Source organism: Engraulis encrasicolus, chromosome 21, assembly GCF_034702125.1.
Source record: "Engraulis encrasicolus isolate BLACKSEA-1 chromosome 21, IST_EnEncr_1.0, whole genome shotgun sequence".
Classification (NCBI taxonomy): Eukaryota; Metazoa; Chordata; class Actinopteri; order Clupeiformes; family Engraulidae; genus Engraulis; species Engraulis encrasicolus.
The window spans coordinates 12556121-12578620 of NC_085877.1; the positions used below are offsets into that span (position 1 = coordinate 12556121).

A 22500-nucleotide genomic window follows, 5' to 3' on the forward strand; every position below is an offset into this window, starting at 1 on the left:
CTAATTTATCCGTCCGTCCTGACGAAACGTTTTCGACAGGGAATTCATGGGTCAGCAGTAGACTCCACAGACATTAAAAAAAACGAGGGGAGGAGAAGGGAGATTGGCATCATGGTGTCTGTAATTTACAAACCCGGTACACAGAGATGATGGAATAAATCTTAAGTACAAACTTTGTATCTTGTGTTGACGTAAATCGCGTAAAGCGTGTTGGTCCTCGATGAAAAACAAGGTCGTATTTTGGGAGGAGGCTTTGCATGTGCACATCTCCAGACCTTTAAGTACCTCTGCCTCTCCTGAACTGGGTCTCTGACAGCTTTGATAGGGCCCCAAGACAAAATCATCTGAATGGTCCCCCCTCTCAATGAACACAATATAATTGGGGACTCAATTCTGGGCCCAGGAAAACAGCCCCTCTCTCTCTAGTCTACATTTTAAACCTACCGCTGAGGACCTAATAAATCCTAATCCTGTTCCCAGGCTCCGAACGTGCAAGCTTTCCCTCATATCACACTAGCTTCAGAGCCACGAACACCAGCGTGATTTCGGGGAAATGATCGAGTGCCCCCGACGTCACATATATTACAATGTTTAATGCCTGAAGACTTATTGCAATATTCCTCCCCAGTATTTCACTAGCGCAGGTCTCTTCTCTTTTGTATTACGAAGTCAAAGTCAAAGTCCCCATTAGTCAGGAGTTCAGATACTCGAGAGTAAATCATGTAGCTGCGGCGCCCACAGTATCCGTTCTTTAAACTAATTGAGCGCAGGTTTCCAATATCCATAAAAAGGAGAGCAGAAAAAGGGACTTATTCAAGGTACACTTTAGTACCAACACTGCACATTTTATAGGTTATTAAAACAAGTGTAAATGTCACCTGAAGAAAGCTTTTGAAAAGCAGCAGTGTGTGAATGGCGGCTGATCTGCAACGTCAAAGGCCCGGTGTCATATTGACACAATTATAAAGGTATTACTCGGTCGGGCAACTGGTCGCTTGATCAGAGCAATTGGGGGGCTATACTATGCCTTCCATTTTATGGTGCTGCCCTGGCGCCATCAAGACACAATCAAAAAAGTTCAGATGCAAAACCTTCCAAGTACCCAAGTGTTCAAATGTGAACGAGCTCACTCTAGTGAAAAGCATTTTAACTAAGAAGACGAAGAGTGCCTTGGATGTCTTTCAAACCTTGTTTCAAACTGTGAAACCAAAGAGCTCCGTCGCATCACTTGAAGCTCTCTGACCTAATTCAAATTTTCCTCTAAGTGCCTGTTCAGAAATCTTTAAAAAAAAAAAACACCTTTAAATAGGAATACATTGTCAAAAGGATATTTTTCAAACATTTAGTTATTTAATTAAATTATTTATCTGTATCATCAAGTACAACAATTCGAGCCAAGCCAAAATTCAAGCCTCCCCCTTGTGCCTTCCTCCTGTTATGGTGGACATATTGACACAACTGAAGAGAGTCTTTTCTGAAATGTAAGTGTTACTTACTAACTGTTACTTTAAAGGGGCTCTATGTAGGATTCAAAGTTTAATTAATCACTGTCCCGAGTCAGCCGATGCTTATGTGAGTCACTAGTACTGTAAGTGAGCGATGACTCTCACGACCACTTTCACGGTCCGCTGTCAGAAAACCCCTAATGTAACTTTTGTGACGCGGTCCGCTACGAGTGTCGTGGTGGGAAACACTTCTCAAACGAAAAATCACTTTGCATACCGTATTCAGATTTGTACCAACTGCTGGCATTCCGTGATGAAAAACATTATCACAGAGGGTTCATTTAAACAGCATTTTTCATGACTGTGTAGATTTTGAGACAGGCATGCCACGGGCGCCACGCAAACTAGCCTATGTCATCCTACATTGTGCCCCTTTAAATGTTCATTTTCAAATAATAATAATCTCTATCAAAAGGCTGCTTGACGAGAGTGAGCAGGGGTGCTCCCAGGGGTGCTCTCCCCTGTGCTCCCCTGTTTTATGGTGCAGTGGCCATATGGTGCACTGAGGTGTGCTGACAGGCCGTTTGAAGATAAGGGCTCACGGGATGCTATTAGCGGGGACACGTGTGTGTGCATGGCTGCGTCGCTGGTGAGAAAAATGAATTCACCTTTCTTTTTTTTGTTGCTGTGTGTTGACGCAGACTAAAATGCTTTCAAAAGCTTTCAGTTCAAACTTATTTCAGCAGTGATTAAAAGCAACTGCATCAGGTGGGTGGAGCTCTTTCAAACCATTTCCATAATGGTCTAACTTATGTTGCCTTCACGGACTCGGGACCTCTCGAGACAGCTGACGACACTGCTCACATGACAACCGAGTTCTGGAGTTTGGCGCATGAACGCCACTGATCCCGGAACAATCGGGAATCATGCCTGTTTTGTTTTGGTCCTCTTTTCTTTTTTTCACCTCCACTTGAGCCTCCACATCCACGACATATCATTTTAGCTGAAGTAAGCTAAATTAAACAGTCAGAGACCAGCATTACTGACATACAGCGCCGCCAGTTAGTATTGGCACCCTTTGATTTTATTTACAAAATGTGCAATATATCCATAAATAAATGGAAATACAAACAACTTTTACCAACATGATCTTTCAATTGAAGGTCCAAAGATATTTAAAATAGAAAAGTATTTTTTTCCAAATGCATTTTGTAATTTCAAGCAAAAACATGAAAAAGAGCATGTCCATGAATATTGGCACCCCTCCTTAATGGGTTGGTTTCACACCATTAGACAGCAATAGCACCTCCAAAGCTTTTGGTATTCGTCTACGAGCTTCATGCACTTCCCTGGTGGCATTTTCATGTGTGCATTTGGATGTGTTCTTTGGGTTTTTGTCTTGCTGGGGTGAACATGATCTTCACCTCAAACCAAGTGTTTTTGCAGGTTGTTACACATTTTCCTGTAAATTATGATACCTGTGAGGCCTGTCATGATACCTGTGATATGGTCAAAGCCTCCAATACCTAATGCATCAATGGGGTGACATAATAATATGGATCTGACACCATGCTTGTTTTTTGGTAGGGTGTCCTTTTTGCCTTTTTTTGCAGAATATGCAAACATGCTGTTTGTGTGCATCACTGAAAAGCTGTACTATTGCTGTGCTTTCCCTGTATTCTCTTATATAGACTTCAGGTGTTACCTTTTATGACTTTCATGAAGCAATGTGGTCTGTCTTTGCCTCCAACAAAAAAAAATACTTTGTGTAGTGTTTAACGTGTGGTGCTTATTGAAAAAAACTACCCAAAACAGTTCATAGTTGACATTCAGGTCTGTAGATGTTAGATCCTGTGTTTTGTCATTATTTGTACCGACTTCCACAGACTTCTATCATAATTTCTTCCCTTACCCCCCACATCCAAGGATGTTCTTTACAGCTCCCTGTTTGGCATATTTCTGAATAGCACAACACAGTGTAGAAAAAGGTATACCAGGGTCTTTTGAGACAACCTTTTATTATTTGGAGGTCTTGATTTTGCAAATAATAGTATTTCTGGTGTCCTCAGGCAGCTCCTCTGTCTTCACATTTGTCAAAGACGCACAAGATGTAACAGGTGGCTATTTAAAACACAAATATAAAAATTCCTTGCCTAATTCATATCCTATGTGAGGATTCCAGGGGCTTTACCTTCTTCAATTTTTTCCCTCTTGCAGTTTAGTATTTAATGCTGTTGACCATTTTTACATTTAGTATCAAACACAAGCTATTTACAGAAAAATCACAGTTGACCTTATTATTTGTTGTCTGGATATATGTCCCCTAATGTGCTTAAACTTCAAGGGTGCCAATACTAACGATAATTATTATTATAATTATCGATCTGACATTGCATCACCAAATGTTCACTCCCACTTTCCCTAGTTTTTAGGTCGGCTTTCTTGGGATTCTCGACTTTTTGAACGAGCCATTAAATACTTCTACCAAATAACTGGTACTGTACAGGTTCCCCCAACACTTAATGTGGCCATCTTGATAACAAACACCTACCAATCCCCTGAAAAGATGGGGATTACTGGGGATTTCATGTCAAATTTCATACTGCACAAAACAGCATTTTCTAATCCAAAAATCAGTGTTAATGGTAGAATTAGTGTTACTTTAACCCCTTTCAGGCAAAGTTATAATAAACTATTATAACCAAAATTGTCATGCCCAAGTCTTCTGTTACATAATATTCTCTGTAATGTCATATCAGTGTTATAATAATATAGTTGAGTGTTTTCAACAAAGAGTGAATATGCCCATCTGCATGAAGAGGCCACAGTGCATGACATCCAAACTCTTGGGACCCAAAATGGTAGGTGTTGTGTTGCGTTGGTATTCCAGACAAAAAAAGTTTGAAACCCCTTGCTTTAAATGACACCCAAAGTCTTGGAACCACAATGGCAGGTGGCCAGAGTAGGTATTACAACTATGCTGCTCATTGAAACTGTGCTGCCTAATGCAAATCCGATCTTTTCATGAATATTTACAAAGTAATAAACTAATATTTACTAGTATGACCAAAGTACAGTAAGTTTGGGAGCTAATGTCTATTTCTGTAAATTCAAAATGGCGGACAAAGAGAAGATCCCCTTTTCATGTATTAAAAGTTCGATTTTCCCAGTCATAATGAATACTTCGAATTTGTGATGATAAGAGTGATTCTACGATTTCCCTACGCTTTTGGCAAAAGCAAAATGTCAATTATCAGTATTTTTTTTCAACTAAATGACCTAGATGTTTACATAGTGTATATATTTAAGTTTCCAAACAAACAAATTGCCAAGCTTAATCTTAAATCATTTGATAAATACTCTAATGAAAGCGAACATTTGCTTAATTATTTTGTCAACAGTGTTATGGACAAATACTATGTCATTTCAAACATATATAAAAATACTACAGAGTTGAAACAATATATGTTTGAAAGTGCTTATGTCCCTTAGCAGTAATGTTGTCATTAATCTGTGCAACTGATATAGAAAATGTGATTGTTGAGCTTCATAAGTAGGATTTTATGAGTCAGTGTGATACAGACTGACACATTTTTCATCATAAATCCCTGTAACGTCTGATTTGAATATAGTCACCCTCCTTACACAAGACTTCCTTCTCCAGAGATAATCCCTAGTGTACGTTCATAGGATTTTTCCAACACATAAGGGATCAATAGCACAAAAACACTTTCAAAACAGTCAACGGTGTAACTCAACTGTGTTACGGTCAACAGTGCAGGGGAACAAGTCGGCACTTTTTTAGGAGAAAAAAACAGAGCAGACAAACCCATCTCCCTAGAACACAAATTATTTTGTTTGTTTGTCTGTCAATATGGATATAAATTGGCAAAAACATACTCCTCCTCAACTGTCATCAGTGTTGCCAGATTGGGCTGGTTCCCGCCCAATTTCTGCTGCTTAGGATGGCCGTATGCACGTAAAAATGGCATCTATCAGAAAAACCTTCCCACTGCCGTATAAATCAATAGAATTGGGCGGGTTTTTAGGGCGGATTTTGATTATTTTTTGGGCTGGAAATCATCAGCCTCATCTGGCAACCCTGACTGTCATACTTAATTGTAACACCATTGACGGTAACACCGTTGACATTTCAGCCATTTTTATGGTGTTGTGCTAACTGAGGACCTCAGAAGTTCCACCACAACACCTTAATCAATTCATGTATCTGTATGCTTTATCTGTGTTTTTCTACATGTGATTTCTAATTCAGATTCTTATGAATATGTTGATAACACTGTTGACAGGCAATTTTCCCGCTATGAGAACATGAAAAAGAATGGATTAAATTATGGAAGGATGGAGCTCAAAATTTACCAAAAAGTCTTCCCGTATCCTGCCAAAGAGGTTATGACATCACGTGATGTTATTCGTATGGCCTAAGACCAAACCATTACTGATTTATGGAGGAGGTTTCAGACCGTGACACGGTTAACACAGTTTTCGTGGACACACACAAAATGGCAAATTTCATGTATAATGGAAAGGACAGTGGTCTTTCTGACAGTTTTGTCATATTGTGATGATTACTGTGAATCAACATTTGCAATCGTCTTGGGCAAAACAAGTTTCTTTACATGCTAATATGAAGACTGAATCTGACATTTGGAAAACAGGACGGCATGAAAACGCCCAAAACCAGTATTAAATATTCATTCTTGCTGAGGGAAATAATGCTATGTCTACACTTTCTGTATTATATGAAAGATAAATGTTTTCTAATGTCCAAAACATCATTGGATGCAGTTAATAGTTAATGGAATTGCCAAATAAAATCCACGGACTTAAAAGTGTAGGCGAATTAGAGAATCACTCATAAGTATTTGTGAATGGGCAGCATTAACTCTGGAAACAAACCACTGAAAATATTACACAATTTAAATGACATCCAAAGTCTTGGAACCAAAACGGCAGGTGTTGGTTGCGTGGCGTTTACCTTTGGTATTCCGGGGGCGTCCAGCCAGTCTGCATATATGCCCTGCAGTGAGAGGCCCCGTCTGCAGGAGAGAGTGGAGAAGATATATAGTCAGGGGTGGAGCTATAGGGGGGGCGAGCGGGGAATTTACCTGGGCCCAGCCCAGGGCACTCTTGTATTGATGGTGGGGGCCCTGTTGCGACCTTGGCAGACCTTATGGGAGGCCCTAACAGTGCTTTGCCCTTAAGAACGTGGGTGCAATTGTTCCGCCACTGTATGCAGTCTAGTCAAGGCCTCACAACGACACTCGCCAGAAGAAACGCATGACATAGCACAAGACTGACATCAGTGATATGCATACTGGAGACCTGACATTGACACTGTCGGTATTTTGTGAGTGTAAGTGGGTTTGTTGAGCGGCCCGAAGTGTAATGCAATGTGATCTATGACTTGAACTCTTGTAGTGACTTTTGGAAAATGTATTGTGAACCACCTGCATACCAGCATGGACTCAGCGCGCTGTGATGACTCTTGGAGAAGATTGTCAAAAATATCACCATTTTTGAGACAGGAATGCATTGTTTTAAGATAGCTGCTCATTTTGAACAGTTCTTTACATCCCGAGAATGGATTACTTGAGGCTATCATCTCAGCCATGCCAAACAAATCCACTTACACCACATGACACAGAAACACATGACATACTACAACACTGACATCAGTGATACATGCTGAAGACCTTGACATTGACACTGGCATTTTGCGAGTGTCAGTGGATTTGGGCCTCTGGCTTAATGCAGCATGTTATAGACTTGAACTACTGTAGAAGGTATTGGGGAGACGTATCGTGAACATCACCATATCAGCATGTACTTAATGTGATGCAATGACGTTTGACGACAAGGTTGTCAAATATACCACTACAGCATTTCGAGTCCAATGCTGTTTTAAGCCGGCCACTCCTTCCAAACAGTCTTTTAAGTCCAGGGTGGATTGGTTTAAGCCAGGGATGTCAAACATCCCCCACTGACACTTGCAGAAACACATGACATAGCACAACAGTGACATCAGTGACAAAGTGATGACCCAACACTAGCATCTGCACTTAAGTGTCTTCTCTGATATGCTGTTCAACAAGTCACTACAGTAGTGTACCTGTACAGAGTTGTGGCAAATAGAGGAAGAGGTACTATTATGCCATTTTTCTACATAAACCCAACTGTGCCATGCCGTGTCGTGACGCGCTGTGTCGAGCTGAGTGGACCTTTAGAGATGTAATTACAACTTTAGTGACATGGTTACATGGAGTACCTCTATTTCTACTTTATACAATTCTGGTAGTGTGGTATTTCATTTCTGTTCAACCACCAAAATCACCAGCAATGGGTATCTCATTGGTCACTTCTTGGCCGTGGGAAGTTTGAAGAATGGAAGGACAATCTTGGACATTTGACCTTTGAAGGGCAAGGCCGCTTCTGACGATACTGGATTTGGCGATATCCATTAAAAGGGAGTCAGAAGGGACTGGAGACATGTTTATTTCTAATGTTACTGTAGTAATATGGTGGTGCTTGTGGATATCACCAAATGTAATACATTTATACAATATGTACTCCAAATGACACCAAAGTAAAACGGGTGACTATATTTTATTGAGGTTCAAATTGTAAAAAAAAAGTCCAAGAGAGAGAACTTTAGTTTCCACAATGAACTCTGTGTCCCCTTTGAAACACAAGACAGAATGGCTCTTGATCCTGGGCCTGTGTGTGGATGACGGCAGCTCAAAAGAGATGGTTGGACGATATAAAAGCAGCATACACTAAAACTGCATGTTTACACACACACACAATTCCATGCCCCCTTGATGTGCACATCGGAAAACATACGCCTACGTGTACAGACTATATATTTCATGTCATCTAACTTGCACGTTGAAGCTCATTTGTGCCCTTTTTAAGTATGAAATGTATACATAATCGCACTCACCACAAATTTATCACACGAGTATTGTTTACGACAAGTGTGATCCCTATGTTTTTTTCCACAGAAGCTTTTTTTCTTTCAGGATCTATAGCAGGGCTTTAGCCGCACCAGAGATGTATGCTTTTGCCTTTCAACGTGCAGCTGGCGATGTGGAGTCTCCATCAGTCAATTGGTACTGGAGGGAGGGTGGGAAGGAAAAAGCCACAGCCACAGCCCATACTTTTGAAAAAAACTTTTTTTACAGTAAACTCGCTTAAAGTTCTCCTCTTTTGCAAAAGCCACAGACACAACCCTGCTTTTGAAAAAAAACAGTGGCCTTTTTAAAGCTTGCTTAAAGATTTTTTTTATCCTTTGTCAAAAGTGAGAGAGACACAGTCTCAGCCCTGCGTTTGAAACACAGCGGCCCTGTTTTGGTCTTCTCTGAAAGAGAGACAGTCAGACAGACAGGCAGACAGACAGAAGCTGTCGTGAGATGAGTCAAGACTCACCTCTTCATGTCTGGAAAGTGATCCAGGAGCATCTGCAAGAAATCCTGCGAAACAAATGCACATGACTGCATCAGATGGGGTGGGGACAGGGGGGGGTAGGGGCTGGGAGAACACATGCAAACAGTCAAGCAACAAAGGCGACGTGACCGCATTGTGCACATCAAAGGAACGTGCACATGCTTGCGTGTGTGGTGCTTATGTGCATAAGCCTGTGCGTGTATGCATGCCCACCAATGTGTATGTGCTTGTGTAAGGGCTGAGGTGTGTGTATTGTGTATATCTCCGCACACTATGTGTATTTACGTGTATACTGCTTGTACTGTACGTAGACAGTGTAAGTGTGCATTACAGTATGCACTTGTACATACAGTATGTGTGTGTATTTCTTTAACATATGTACGCAATGTGTGCTTGTGCGTGCATGTGTGTGTGTGTCTGTGTGTGTGTGTGTGTGTGTGTGTACGTGCGTATGTGTACATCTGTGCACTATCTTCAGCCATGAGTCAACAGTGAAATACAAACAAGTGTTGGCTGATTGAAAGGCGGTGTGTGCTCTGTGTGTGTGTGTGTGTGTGTGTGTGTGTGTGTGTGTGTGTGTGTGTGTGTGTGTGTGTGTGTGTGTGTGTGTGTGTGTGTGTGTGTCACACGGTGCCAGGTGCGAGCGGTCACAGTACAAACGCATTAGCAGGACAAACACGTCTTGACGTCGCCTATTCACGGCCACTAAAATGAATTAAATTCAAAGGAGCGCTTGGCCATCACTCTTCCGACATGACCACGAGGGAACATTAAACAATCTGCCACCCACAACGTGTGAACGCCTAAACAATATATGAGGGCTAGCAACCGGATGTATAGTTGCATTAATATCCTTATGTGTGAATCTAAATGAGAATGTGAACGAGATGGGAAAAATATTTGACACGAAACAATTGTTCGTGTTACGAACTCGAATGGGTGTGCTCTTGATTGATGAGTAGTAAGCAGCAAAGAGTGTGACTAAAAAAAGCACTATTTTGGCCATGGATTTTTTTCATGAATTGGAATGACATGGAAAAATTATTTGACACAAACCAATTATTTGTGTAACATATTGAATAGGTTTACTCTTGAATGATGAATATGAAGCAGCACAGAGTGTTAAAAAAGAACTATGATATCATGAATGTGAATGACAAGGAAAAATGATTTGACATAAAACCATTGTTTGAGTCATCTATACAATGAGTGTACTCTTGACCGTTGAGCATTGACCAGCAAAGCGTTCAAGAAAAAAGGCACTATGCTACAACGTGTTATTCATAAATGTGAATGAGAAGTGTTTAACATGAAAAAAATGCTTGTGTTAGGAATCGAATGGGTGTACTCTTGAACACTGAGCATTGAGCAGCAGAAAATGTTTCCCGAAAAAAGCCCTACAGTATGTCGCCACGTGTTTCTCGTTTTACTGGAAGAGGATATGCTGAAGACCATGAGGAGACCGTAAAACAACGTTTACCGTTCTGAGGTAATCTTTTGTTCCATCCCAACCATCGCGAGGCATATGCATACGTGTTGTTATACGCATGCCTTAAGTAGCGTTCAAGGGCCTTTGTGCGACATACCCGCCCATTAACTTTTATAGTTCACCATTGAGAAACCTTGCTGCCGCCGCTGCCGCCAACGTACTAACCCGACGGCAGCCATCGGGGAAAAAAAGACTGCATTCTGGGAATACTTGCGGCTGGTGTAATTACAAACACACAAAACAACAACAAGGGAAAAAAACGGGTTCCACCTCTCACCTGAGAGAGAACGAGCTGGCCGTGGTACGATCTCACAAACAGCCGCAGGAAGCCCAGGAACTGATCGTGCCCCACAAAGCCGGCCAGAAACTTCAACAGGAAATAGCCCTGGCACAAAAAAAGGCAGGAAGGAACCACCAGAAACACGGAATCACACACACACACACACACACACACACACACACACACACACACACACACACACACACACACACACACACACACACACACACACACACACACACACACACACACACACACACACACACACACACACACACACACTCACACACACACACACACACACACACACACACACACACACACACACACACACACACACACACACACACCATCATGCCATGATTCAATCCATCTGTTCAATCAAGATGAATGAGCAGGCCTTTCCAATTTAGAGGAGGAGGGGGAATGATTATTTTTCTTAATGATCGGCGTTTACGGTGTGTTTACATGTCGTAGCAGGCCCTGGCGTTGGGAGATGAAGATGGGGAGCGGGCCTGGCAAACAGGGCGGTTTGGGGGACGACAAACAGGGCTTTTGTCCCAGGCCCCAGGGAGAGAGGAGGCCCAGAATTGGGTCCTCATTACATTATTTGTATTGAGTCTGGGGCCCTTAAGGATAAAATTGTCCTGCACCCAGTTGAGGCTGGAAACGGGGCTGATGCTGTACCTTAAGGTAGTGGACCTGCATGAATGGCTTCTCTGGATTCAGCCCGTGCTTCACGGTGGAGGCCCCTGACTCGGACACCACGCCGGTGCTCTCTTTGTGAGGCCTGTGTGTTCAAGAGAATGTGGCATACAGAAAACGTAGATGACATTTTGAACCTAAAACACTTTATTTTATTGGTAACTTAGAGGAAAAAAAATATTGTCTGGGCTGTCTTTGAGAGATCTGTGTGTTGAAGAGAAAGTGGGATACAGAGAAACATCATGACCAAAAATATTTTCTTTCATAGTTAGCTCAAAGTGAAAAAGCCAGTAGGCCTACTGATGCCATTTGTTCACTATAAAGTGCTCATACTGTGGAATATGTCACTTCACACTGAAATAAACGTAAAGGATATGTCCACTACTGAATTGAAGACGTCAAAAAAGGTCTAACTGTGCTAAATAGTGGACATATCCTATAACTTCAATGCTAGTGCTCTCTTTGTGAGGACTGTTTGTTCAAGAGAATGTGGGATAATAGAGAAACATAGATAAGGTTTTAAACTCACTACAACACTTTCTTTTATTGATAACTTAGAGGAGAAAAAGTATCACCAGTGTTTGCATTGTAAGGGCTGTGTGTTACAGAGAAAGCTGGAAAAGCATCTGACACCAAAAACATTTACTTTTTTTTTTTTGTTAACCTAAAGTGAAAAATACAGTAGTGCTGTTAGTTTTAGATTCTCTTGACTCGATGCTGTTCCACCTAAGGAATGTGTCACTTTTTGCTGAAAAAAGCTCACCTACAACTTTAGCAAAACACTGCATTCTTTACTAACACATTACAACCTTCTCACACCATTATGATTGCAATAAACATGTAATATGGGTTGTGCTTGGGTTTGCTTTACACTTCTGGCATCTCACATTTTGTGAAGTACTATTTACTTCACTGTGACCTTGTCAAAATAGTGGTGTGTTCATCTGTTTCACCTCATAGATTATCACTACTGTATGTGTGTGGTATCACTGAGCAGCAGCCATGGCTATATTACACTTAACATGCAGCACCAAACATCAGCCCAGCCCCCTGGGACTACCGAAGGAGTTGCATGCCTGTTTAAAGAGACAGCAAATCAGAGAGAGAGAAAGAGGGAGAGGGAGATGAGAGAGGAGGGGGGAAAAGTTCCTCAGATGCTCAGAGAGTAAAGGTCCTGCCAACCTGCCGAGACGCCACACCATCTCTGCCCCCTCCTCCTCCTCACTTCTCTTCCTCCTTCCCCTTCTCTTCCTCTTCCTCCCCACTCCCCTCTTCCTCTATCCTGCCCTGACCTTACGATATGGTTCGTGTGTGTGTGTGTGTGTGTGTGAGAGAGAGAGAGACAGTCGGGGGGAGCTGAGTTCCTCGGAGTCGGATGTGGTGCGAGAGGCCCTTCCAACCTGCCGAGATGCCTCCTCCCCCAACACACCGTCCTCCAACTCCTCTCCTCTTCCTCTCTTCCTCCACTTCCTCCTCCCTTTCTCCCTCCTCTCCTGCTGATACGGTTCATTAGTCGGGACCAAACAGGCTCACGGATGGACGGACAAGCGTGTGGACGGACGGATGGGTGGATAGAAGGGAGGCAGGGAGGGAGGGAGGGAGGGTCAGACCAGCCACTAATTAGCCAGTCTGGAAGAGAGAGAGAGAGAGAGAGAGAGAGAGAGAGAGAGAGAGAGAGAGAGAGAGAGAGAGAGAGAGAGAGAGATCCAGGGACGGAACACAGAGTAGACAAGGTGCTCCACTTTCTTCAGCGAGAGCCTATTTTTCTCCCGTCTGGCCCTGTCTAATATCCATTACGATATTTGACAAATGAGGCGGATTATGCTGCAGATCGCTGCAACAGAACTCTTTCTCTCTCTCTCTTGCTCTCTTTCTCTCCTTCCTTTTCACCTTTCCTGTGTAGCCACAAGATGTTTGGAATAAGAAATGTGCATGTATTCACATATTTTCTATATTCAATCCTTTAGCGCAGAGCCTGTGGTTTAACCTTACTGTCACCAAAAATGGTAATGACCAAGTCTTAATCTCTTCCTTAACCCATTTTAATGAACACATTCTAATGCACGATGAGGGTCTTAGGGGTTTAAATGCAACTTATTTCATGTTTTTATGTGCATCAGAGGGTAAGATATTTAGGTTTTTATAGGCTGAGGGCAACTTTCCCAACAAGGGCTTAGGCATTCAGCAGGCGTTTTTTGCAGGTGCTTTAGGCATCAATGTTGAGTCTTTTCAGGTATGGGTGAACAGGCCCACCGGCGGGCCCATCTGCACAAAAAGGATACATGCACAAGCGTATTTATTCCCATCCTTATAATATGCATTATTATTGCTACATTGCACACTATGTTTTTTTTATGGGTAAATGTTCTATTGTTACTATTTTGGTAATTCCTGTGTCAGACTGTGACCCCCTGAGCAGCTGAAGCTGAAGCACCTGAAGATCTCTAATTCCTATTCAGAGTTCAGTGTGTGAGTGTGCGTGTGCATGTGCGTGTGCGTGTGTGCGCGTGCGCGAAAGGGGCACCTGAGGATCTGTAGTTCCTGTTCAGAGTTCTGCAGTTCATCATGCAGACGCCTCCATCTCAACACAGCCCTCAGATGCAGCTGATCCTCCTCCTCACCACGAGCCAGCTGAGAAGAGAGAGAGAGAGAGAGAGAGAGAGAGAGAGAGAGAGAGAGAGAGAGAGAGAGAGAGAGAGAGAGAGAGAGAAGCAAGAGGGAGGACATCGGATCAAGGAACAAGAGAGGGGGTGAGAGAAAGACAGCGCTATGGAGAGGAAATGGACAGAAGGACAGAATGAGAGATAGAAGGGAATGGGAGAAGGAGAAGAGAAGAATGATAGAGAGAAAACCGTGAAAGACAGTAGAAGTTGAAGAAGAAGAAGAAGAAGAAGAAGAAGAAGAAGAAGAAGAAGAAGAAGAAGAAGAAGAAGAAGAAGAAGAAGAAGAAGAAGAAGAAAAGAAGACGAGGGTGACTAGGCATCAGCCACCATGGAGCCATTGATTTTGTAAATATTTATTATTATTATTTTAATAGTTTCTGCATTTCATAGAGTATCTTTTTATTGGTGGTGAGAAGCACTCTCCTCATAATGGCTTTTGTGTGGGATGACTTTACAGTCTTCTTGTGAGGACAAAAAAATGTGTTTTTGTCAATAAAGCTGCAGTGAGAGCTTTGGAGGACAAGAGATAAAAGGACAATGGGGAAACACCAAAAAGGACACAACGGGATCTTAAAACAGGAAAAGCAGACGGTGCCAGACCAAGGGGGAACACTTTATAATAAGGGATGCATAAAAGCATTATATTATTGTAGGACTTGGTAAATTATTAACCAATGATGAACAAAACAACAGATGTTTTTATTATTGTTGCTTTATTAATGCTTTATAAAATATATACAAATAATATGCTCAAGAAGAGTATTTTTTTAGTAATTTATAAAAAAAGGAAATGTTTGATAAAAAAAAACTTACCTATAAAGTATTAACATTACATTTCCCACTCATGTACAAAAAAATGTTAATGTTCTGTTCATCATTAGTTAACTATTTACTTAGTGTTTCTAATGCTTTTTATGCATCCCACCATCATACAGTGACGAACGTACCGTGCGTATGATTGGAACGAGATCAATAGAAAGTTTGAGTCACAGTTTGAATTAAGAAATGGATGAAGTGCCATATTCTGAGCAAGATCATTCAGCTCAGTACACTTGGCAAAGCTAGAAAGGCCAGCCACATCGTTTGGAGTGCATTACTTCAATGGAACTGGCAGGGTACCACACTGTGGTTGTGGGACAGGCAATATGTGGAAAATGGCTGAAGGAATAGTTATACCATATGTGAGTGTTTTTAACTCAAAAAGGCAAGTTTTAGGGTCAAGTACTTGTCCCCCAATAAGACCAGATTTGCTATAAAAACTAAAAGTAGCTGGTTGATTGATGGAATAAATGAACTACTAAGTCTACATTCAAAGCATACAGCATACTGCATGGAAACAAGACTTGGTGGACCAAATCTTGAGTAGAGACATAGAGTATATATTCCTACTTCACAGAAGCCTCTCGGAATATAATCCATATATCCATGTGGCATGTCCATTTGTGTGATATATTTTAATGACATATAACATATTTTATTATCTGTGCTATATGTGGCATGTATATTATGGCAATCTGGGGAAATAAAGACTCTGTCCAATTTCGCCTTCCCTTCTGGAAGAAAATAGAGATTTTCTCAGATGATTAGGTCATCCTCTCAATCTGTAAGTGTAGATGGCAGTGGTATGGTGACACTGTCCTTTTTCAGGTATGCTGGCCTTTGCTCCCACGTTTCTTTTTTGACCAGCTGTTTTGTAAACAGTGGCAGCTGACTCACAGCCATAACCAGGGCATAACTAAACGGATGTGGCACCACTTTGGCACAAGGTTGGTAGCGTGTCTCAACCGGCCGGTGTTGGTTTTCCTCCATCTTTTTTTGTAAACTTTATCTGGGCGCTGTGATTAGAGTGACGGCAAATGGGGCCACTCGGGCAAGAGGTTAGCTGAGGTACTCGTGAGCCCTGGTGATGATCAGGCTGAACCAGTTACCCAATTACCCAACAATTACCCAATAGCATTTAATTGACCCAGTGGGAGACATGTTAACTGGAAGTGTTCATGAATAACAATAAACATACATTTATTTTTTGCTACTATTATATTTATGGGGGGGGGCAACAGATTTCACCTTTTGAGCCTTGGCCCAGAGCACGTCCTCCAGGTAGGTGGCGAAGCCCTCGCTGATCCACTCCTCAGTCCAGTCGCGGGCCCCGATGGCCAGGCCGAACCAGGCGTGGGCGATCTCGTGGCACAGCCGAGAGCCACACAGGTCCTGCGGCCCAGCCAGCACGCTCTGGGACAGGAAGGCTATATGGGGGCTGTTGCAATACGGGACACAGGGGACACAGGCAGGTAGACACAGGCACACATGCATACGTCAGATCAGATGAGGTCAGATCAGATAACACACACACACACGCACGCACGCACGCACGCACGCACGCACGCACGCACGCACGCACGCACGCACGCACGCACGCACGCACGCACGCACGCACGCACGCACGCACGCACGCACGCACGCACGCACGCACGCACGCACGCACGCACACACACACACACACACACACACACACACACACACACACACACACACACACACACACACACAGAGACACACACACACACACAAACGCAAACACATACAAAGAATGATATGAGATGGGGGAGAGAGAGAGAGAATGTGAATGAGAAAGAGAGACAGATAAAGAGCGATAACTCCATGCGTGAAGACAGTATAACCGTGTCCTTAACCGCAGGGTTTTTATGTGCCAACAATCCAGTGGAATATCTTCATTCCAAAGCAGGGGAAGGCTCGGTCTTGCTTGGGCACAGACACACCAGACACAGTTGACATGATGCAAAAGGACGCATCAGGACACGCAAGTCAATATTTTGACAGCCCTTGTCAACACACTGATTAAGATATGGATATTTTGAATAAGTGTGTGCGTGTCTATGTGTGCGCGTGTGTGCGTGTGTGTGCACGTGTGTGTACACTACTTTGTGTGTGTGTGTGTGTCCGAATGTAGTATGCGCTGTTTATGTGTGGATACCGTGTGTGTGAAAGTGTACTGAATGCAATGCATATGCATATGCATGAAAGTGTGTGTGTGTGTGTGTGTGTGTGTGTGTGTGTGTGTGTGTGTGTGTGTGTGTGTGTGTGTGTGTGTGTGTGTGTGTGTGTGTGTGTGTGTGTGTGTGTGTGTGTGTGTGTGTGTGTGCGTGTGTGTAATGAGCCACGTCAGGCGTGACAGCCAGCCAGCTCCAGCAGCACCAGTCACACCCATCAGCGTGAATTCCTTCAGCATGCGCTAACGGCGTCAAATAAGCAGCCCTGGGTCCTTCCCATTCGCACGGCAGCAAAGCAGCCAGCAAGCCAAGCAGCCAGCAGCAGCCCCCGTCTTGCAAACCCTCCCTCTCTTCCCTTACTCACTTCAGCCTGCAGGACTGTCACAAACAGGCGAGCCAGCAAGGCAATTGCCCTAGGGATCCAAGCTGAGAGGGGGGATCCCTGGTAAAAGCTGGTTATGTACTTGTATTGAAATAACAGCGGTTACAACTTTTTTATCAACCAAAAAGTGCAACGTTACTGCTGTCAAAAAGTCTCTTGAAGGAGACCACCCACAATGGTTTGAAGAGGTAAAAGACGGGGGCCTTAAATCCCTCTTTGCCTAGGGCCCCCAAGTACCTTGAAACGGCTGTGCCTGCCTGGGACCTGCTCGGAAAGAATGACACCCAAGGCTAATGTCAGACATTTGTTTGGCCCACAAATAATGTCTGCACGACGCGTTCAAAAAAACAAAACAAAAAACACGGAACGTCCAGAATATTCTGGAGCATCTGTAATATCACCGTAGCAGCAGCAACTGCAAAGTTTGTGGCTTGGCATTACCTCACTGGTAAAAGCATGGCCTCGGGGACAAAGTCATTTGAAAGGGCCCCGAAACCTAATACATACAATGTGATGAGAATCCCAAATTCTGGGCCCCCCTCTCCAGCAGCTGGCCCTTTTGTCCCCCCCATAGGCTTCCCTGGATGAAAACATCTCTTTGGAGCTGGGCCCAGTGAAAACAGCTGATTGCCTGAATGGGGGTATCTGGCGCCTGCCTGCTGGCAACTGGCTGCTGTGTCATCATCCAGGCCAGAACTGGGCCATATCGAGGCCAGATGTGTGACGTGTGATGTATGACGTGTGTAAAATGTGTGTGTGTGTGTGTGTGTGTGTGTGTGTGTGTGTGTGTGTGTGTGTGTGTGTGTGTGTGTGTGTGTGTGTGTGTGTGTGTGTGTGTGTGTGTGTGTGTGTGTGTGTGTGTGTGTGTGTATCTGGGAGTTGTTGCTTCGTGAAGCTTTACAACACGCAAGACCACACTTGCTTTTGTACAGCAGCTCAGCAGTGAGTGGGAGAGAGGAATGGAGAGAGAGAGATAGAGAGAAGAGAGGGGAAGTAAGGACAGAGAAAAATATGAAACAGAGCTAAGAGATGAAAGAAAGAGAAGATAGGCAGCAGGAAAAGAGATGGAAAAAATAGACAAGGAGGGGTGGGAGAGAGAAGAGATAAAGGCCAAATAGAAGAGAAGGAGAAGAGAGGGAGAGAAACAGACAAGGCAAACAAGAGAGGGACAGAGAGAGAGAGAGAGAGGGGGGGGGGGGGACAGACGAGAGATGGGCAGAGACAGGGAGAGAGAGAAAGGATATAAAGAGAGAGAGATGAGACAAACAAGAGAGAGAGAGAGAGGGAATGACAGAGTAACAAGAGAGAGAGAAGGAGACAGGGGAGCGAATGAGAGAGAAAGACAGAGAAGGCAAACAAGAGAGGCAGAGGTAGTGGAAAGCCACAGCATGATAGCCCAGCGTGCAGTGTCTCGAGCACAGAGTGCCGAGTACCTCAGCTAACCTCTTGCCCGAGTGTCCCCGTGTGCCGTCACTCTAATCACAGCACCCAGATAAAGTTCACACACGTATTAAAAAAAAAGGTTGAGGGGGAAAACCAACACCCGCCCGTCGCCTTTTGCCTTTGTGTGCACACACAAACTCCTTTTCATAGCACCGCACTGAGCAAGTGTGCAATGCACTTACGCCATTTCCATTTGATAAGAAGTTTCACACCACCACGTGTTATTGTGGCGTGGTGTAGTAGACAAATGATATACAATGACACATGAGGGGATTAACGTCTTTCTATGGATCGCTTAAGGCTGTAATCTCTTCAATACACCCACATGAAGGGGAAAACAAAACGGGTTCACGCCGGGACACACCTGAGAGGCTGTCCAGGTATCTGCGGTATGATGGAGGAGAGGGAGAGTGGAAAGTTACAGAGTACACACACACACACGCACAAGCACACACACACACACTAGGGCTGGGCAATATGGAAAAAAAAAGCAATATCACGATATGATAAAGATATATCACAATAACGATATCACAATATAGCACAATTACATACGTTTTCAGTTATTCTCTTTATTTGCTCTTTGTTTTTTCATGTCACAAAACAACCATTCTTTAAAATGGATCTTTTTTATTCTTATTTTTTACAGTTACATGAACTTATAGTGTGTATTGTGACAACATGAAATGTAATTAAATAATATTCAATTGTATCAAATTGATAAAATTACAATCACGATATAAACGATATAGGAGAAAGGTCACGATATACACTTTTATATCACGATAACGATAAATATCATCATATTGCCCAGCCCTAACACACACACACACACACACACATACACACACAGAGCTCGTAACAAGTTCGTAGGGCGTAACAACATAGGAAGAAAAATAAAAGAAAGGCAATTTACAAACCGTACATCATAATCAGCCCAACCTCTGTAATGACCTTGTTCAAAATAAATTCTCATGACGAGCTGTTGGCCGCATTCAATGTGGGGTATAAGAGCATTCATATTATATTATGTGCCTATTTTTATGCCATATTATATATTGTATTATATAACATAGCCTTTAAACTGGCCTTTAAATCAGAGGGTTGCCGTTTCAAATCCCATCCTTACCAGCTTCTCACCGATGGCTGAAGCGCCCTTGAGCAAGGCACCTAACCCTGCATTGCTACAGGGCCTGTAACCAATACCCTGTACCTAAATAATTGTAAGTAGCTTTGGATAAAAAAAAATCGTCAGATAAGTAATATACTGGGAAGAAGAGGGCTTCTTTCAAGAACATTTTCCAAACTAAATTGCTGATTGCAAACTATTTTTTTGTGGCAACTGAGGGAATGGAAAGAAATGAACAGTGGTTAGTATATGGCAGAAACATTTATCAAGGTGTCTGACCTTTACCAAGATATCTTCAGCCTTACAAAACAAAGTGGAAATTATTCACAAAAATCAAAGGCATGCGCCTGTCTGCAAAAACTGTCAGGACGGGACAGGAGTATAGAAATGGCAAATACTGTAACACCACCTAGTCAGCCAACTGAGGACATAAATTCAGTCCCAGTCTGCTTGGCTGTCAGTGATCAAATGTGTGATATCAACATTGTTCAGCAGACAGTGATACGTGTAGGTATGTGAGCTCAGATGGGCTAATGGAAAAAAATCACAGAGCCATTGAAAGGCCAAACATGAGGGGAGGACATTTTTGAGGTTGAAGAACAACTGTTTCAAAGCCAGAGAGATCAACAACACAAGACACATGGTATCTGTGTGTCTATGGAGGACACAGTTATCTGAAGAAGGGTTAGAAGGCTGAACATGACACTGTAATAAAACAAACCATTGGGAGTGGAAACATAATCCAGGCAGACTGTTATTTTATTCATATGTCGATCTGATTTTAGCCCCGTTCCTACTTTTAAAAAAAATCTGGATGAGCATTCTTTGAAAGAATAGGGTGTCACTTAACGTTGTGTCAAAAAATCCTTGTGTTTCACTCCACGCATTGTGATGTGCACCAATAAACATTGTCCCAGGACATTGTGGAACCCATGGACATTGTCATTCAGATGTTGATCAAAATAAGTACCTGTAAGTGCAAGAGGGTTACACCACCATCAGTGATGCCCATTGCTAAGTGCTAGATGAGGTTGACAGGTGCTGTGTTCCATTACCCGTACTTACCGCCCTTTCCGCACTGTGTTTCGGTACGCAGGGTGTTCCATTTCTAATCGCAACGGTAAAGTGTACTGTAAATTACCCGGATAACGCCCCCAAAACGGCCATTTTTCGAAGTGTGGTGTTACTGTACACTTTTCGCACTCAACGGCCGCCATGTTTGTGACGTAGTTGAGTGCCAGATCTGTCAAACGGTTGAATCTCCGTGATAACAGCATAGTTTTGATTCCAAAGACAATCGCCATGTGTATTAGAGGCAGGGGTAACTTTAAAAAGTGTTAGCATAAGGAACAGTGCCTTCCGTGTTGAATTGCATATTGGCGGTTGGTAAACTCGGATGTCACGCGACCAACCGTCATTTCCGTTAAGTGTATCAGACAGAACGGGAATCGGAATGTACTCGCCTCGTGAATTGCGGAGGGTGGAAAGGGTACTTCACTGCACTCAAACAAGGTACACAGTACAGAGGGTGAATAATGGAACACAGCATGAGTCCCCTGCTATATAAATGTCAACATAACCAACTGTCCATTGGCTTTCAGGGATAGATTTGCTGTTTGTGTAAAATGTTCCTGCAAAGTAAAGACCAAAACTCTCCTGAGGTACAGGACCCACATTTTGCTTGAGAAATGAGATTTCATGGTGAATTTGACAAGCCATCTAAATTCGTTAAATACAGGTCTTCAGGGGAAAGGGTGCACCACCCTGCAGCTGTTGGTGGAAGTCTTGGCCAATGAGTGCAAGTTAACCAAAATATGTACTGTACAGAGCGGTTGCCTTTTTTCTTTCCTGTCTCAGAAGGAAGGAATTCAGACAAAAAAAGAATAATGCCCCTATAACCTGTTCCTACTTACAGAGCGTAGTCACTGGAATAGAAGATGCACTTGCTTACTTGCTATACAGACACTTGTTTTTTGAATTTGGAGTCCTCGCTCTCCCTGATTGGATCGACCTGTTTCTTCCAAGCAGGTCCTCAAAAGCATGAGCGCAATCAAATCAAAACATCGATCCTGATCCTATGGCAAAGACCAGAGCCTGCAGCCCAGTGGAGAAACTCAAAACAACTGTGGCGTTCAGAAGCTCTGGAACGAGATTCAGGACCCAGAAATGGATGATGACTCAATGGGCCCCTGGGCCCCAGGCCACCCTCCATCGATGTTGCTACAGGTAGTTTAGAAAAAGATTCAGTCTTTTAGGCCAAATGTTTGAGATCCTGTAACTCAACATGAGAATGGAAATATAGAGGCTTGGGCCTCAGGGCCCCCTTAACTCTTGGGCCCCTGGGCCTGGGCCGGGTAGGCCTAAGCAGTAATCCATCCATGTGAGGACCAAAAATGACACTACACTGGATGACAAAGGTGGCCTAGGCTAGGTTTTATCACTTTTGTTCTATCAGTTGCTGATTTCATGAAAAATCCTCAATTTCCCCC

The 22500-nt window shown here is 43.1% G+C and overlaps 1 protein-coding gene across 2 annotated transcripts in view; it reads right to left on the reverse strand.

Annotated features, from left to right (window-relative positions):
* Nucleotides 1–22500, reverse strand: part of aopep (aminopeptidase O (putative)) — a 131669-nt gene that overhangs the window by 78038 nt on the left and 31131 nt on the right. For both annotated transcript variants that reach the window (XM_063186207.1, XM_063186206.1), the window contains exons 6-11: nt 16114–16303; nt 13908–14014; nt 11366–11468; nt 10676–10783; nt 8892–8935; nt 6442–6502 (exon numbers count right to left, since the gene is read on the reverse strand). In XM_063186207.1, coding sequence (XP_063042277.1) covers nt 6442–6502; nt 8892–8935; nt 10676–10783; nt 11366–11468; nt 13908–14014; nt 16114–16303 — 613 coding nt within the window. The remainder of the gene's footprint in view (nt 1–6441; nt 6503–8891; nt 8936–10675; nt 10784–11365; nt 11469–13907; nt 14015–16113; nt 16304–22500) is intronic.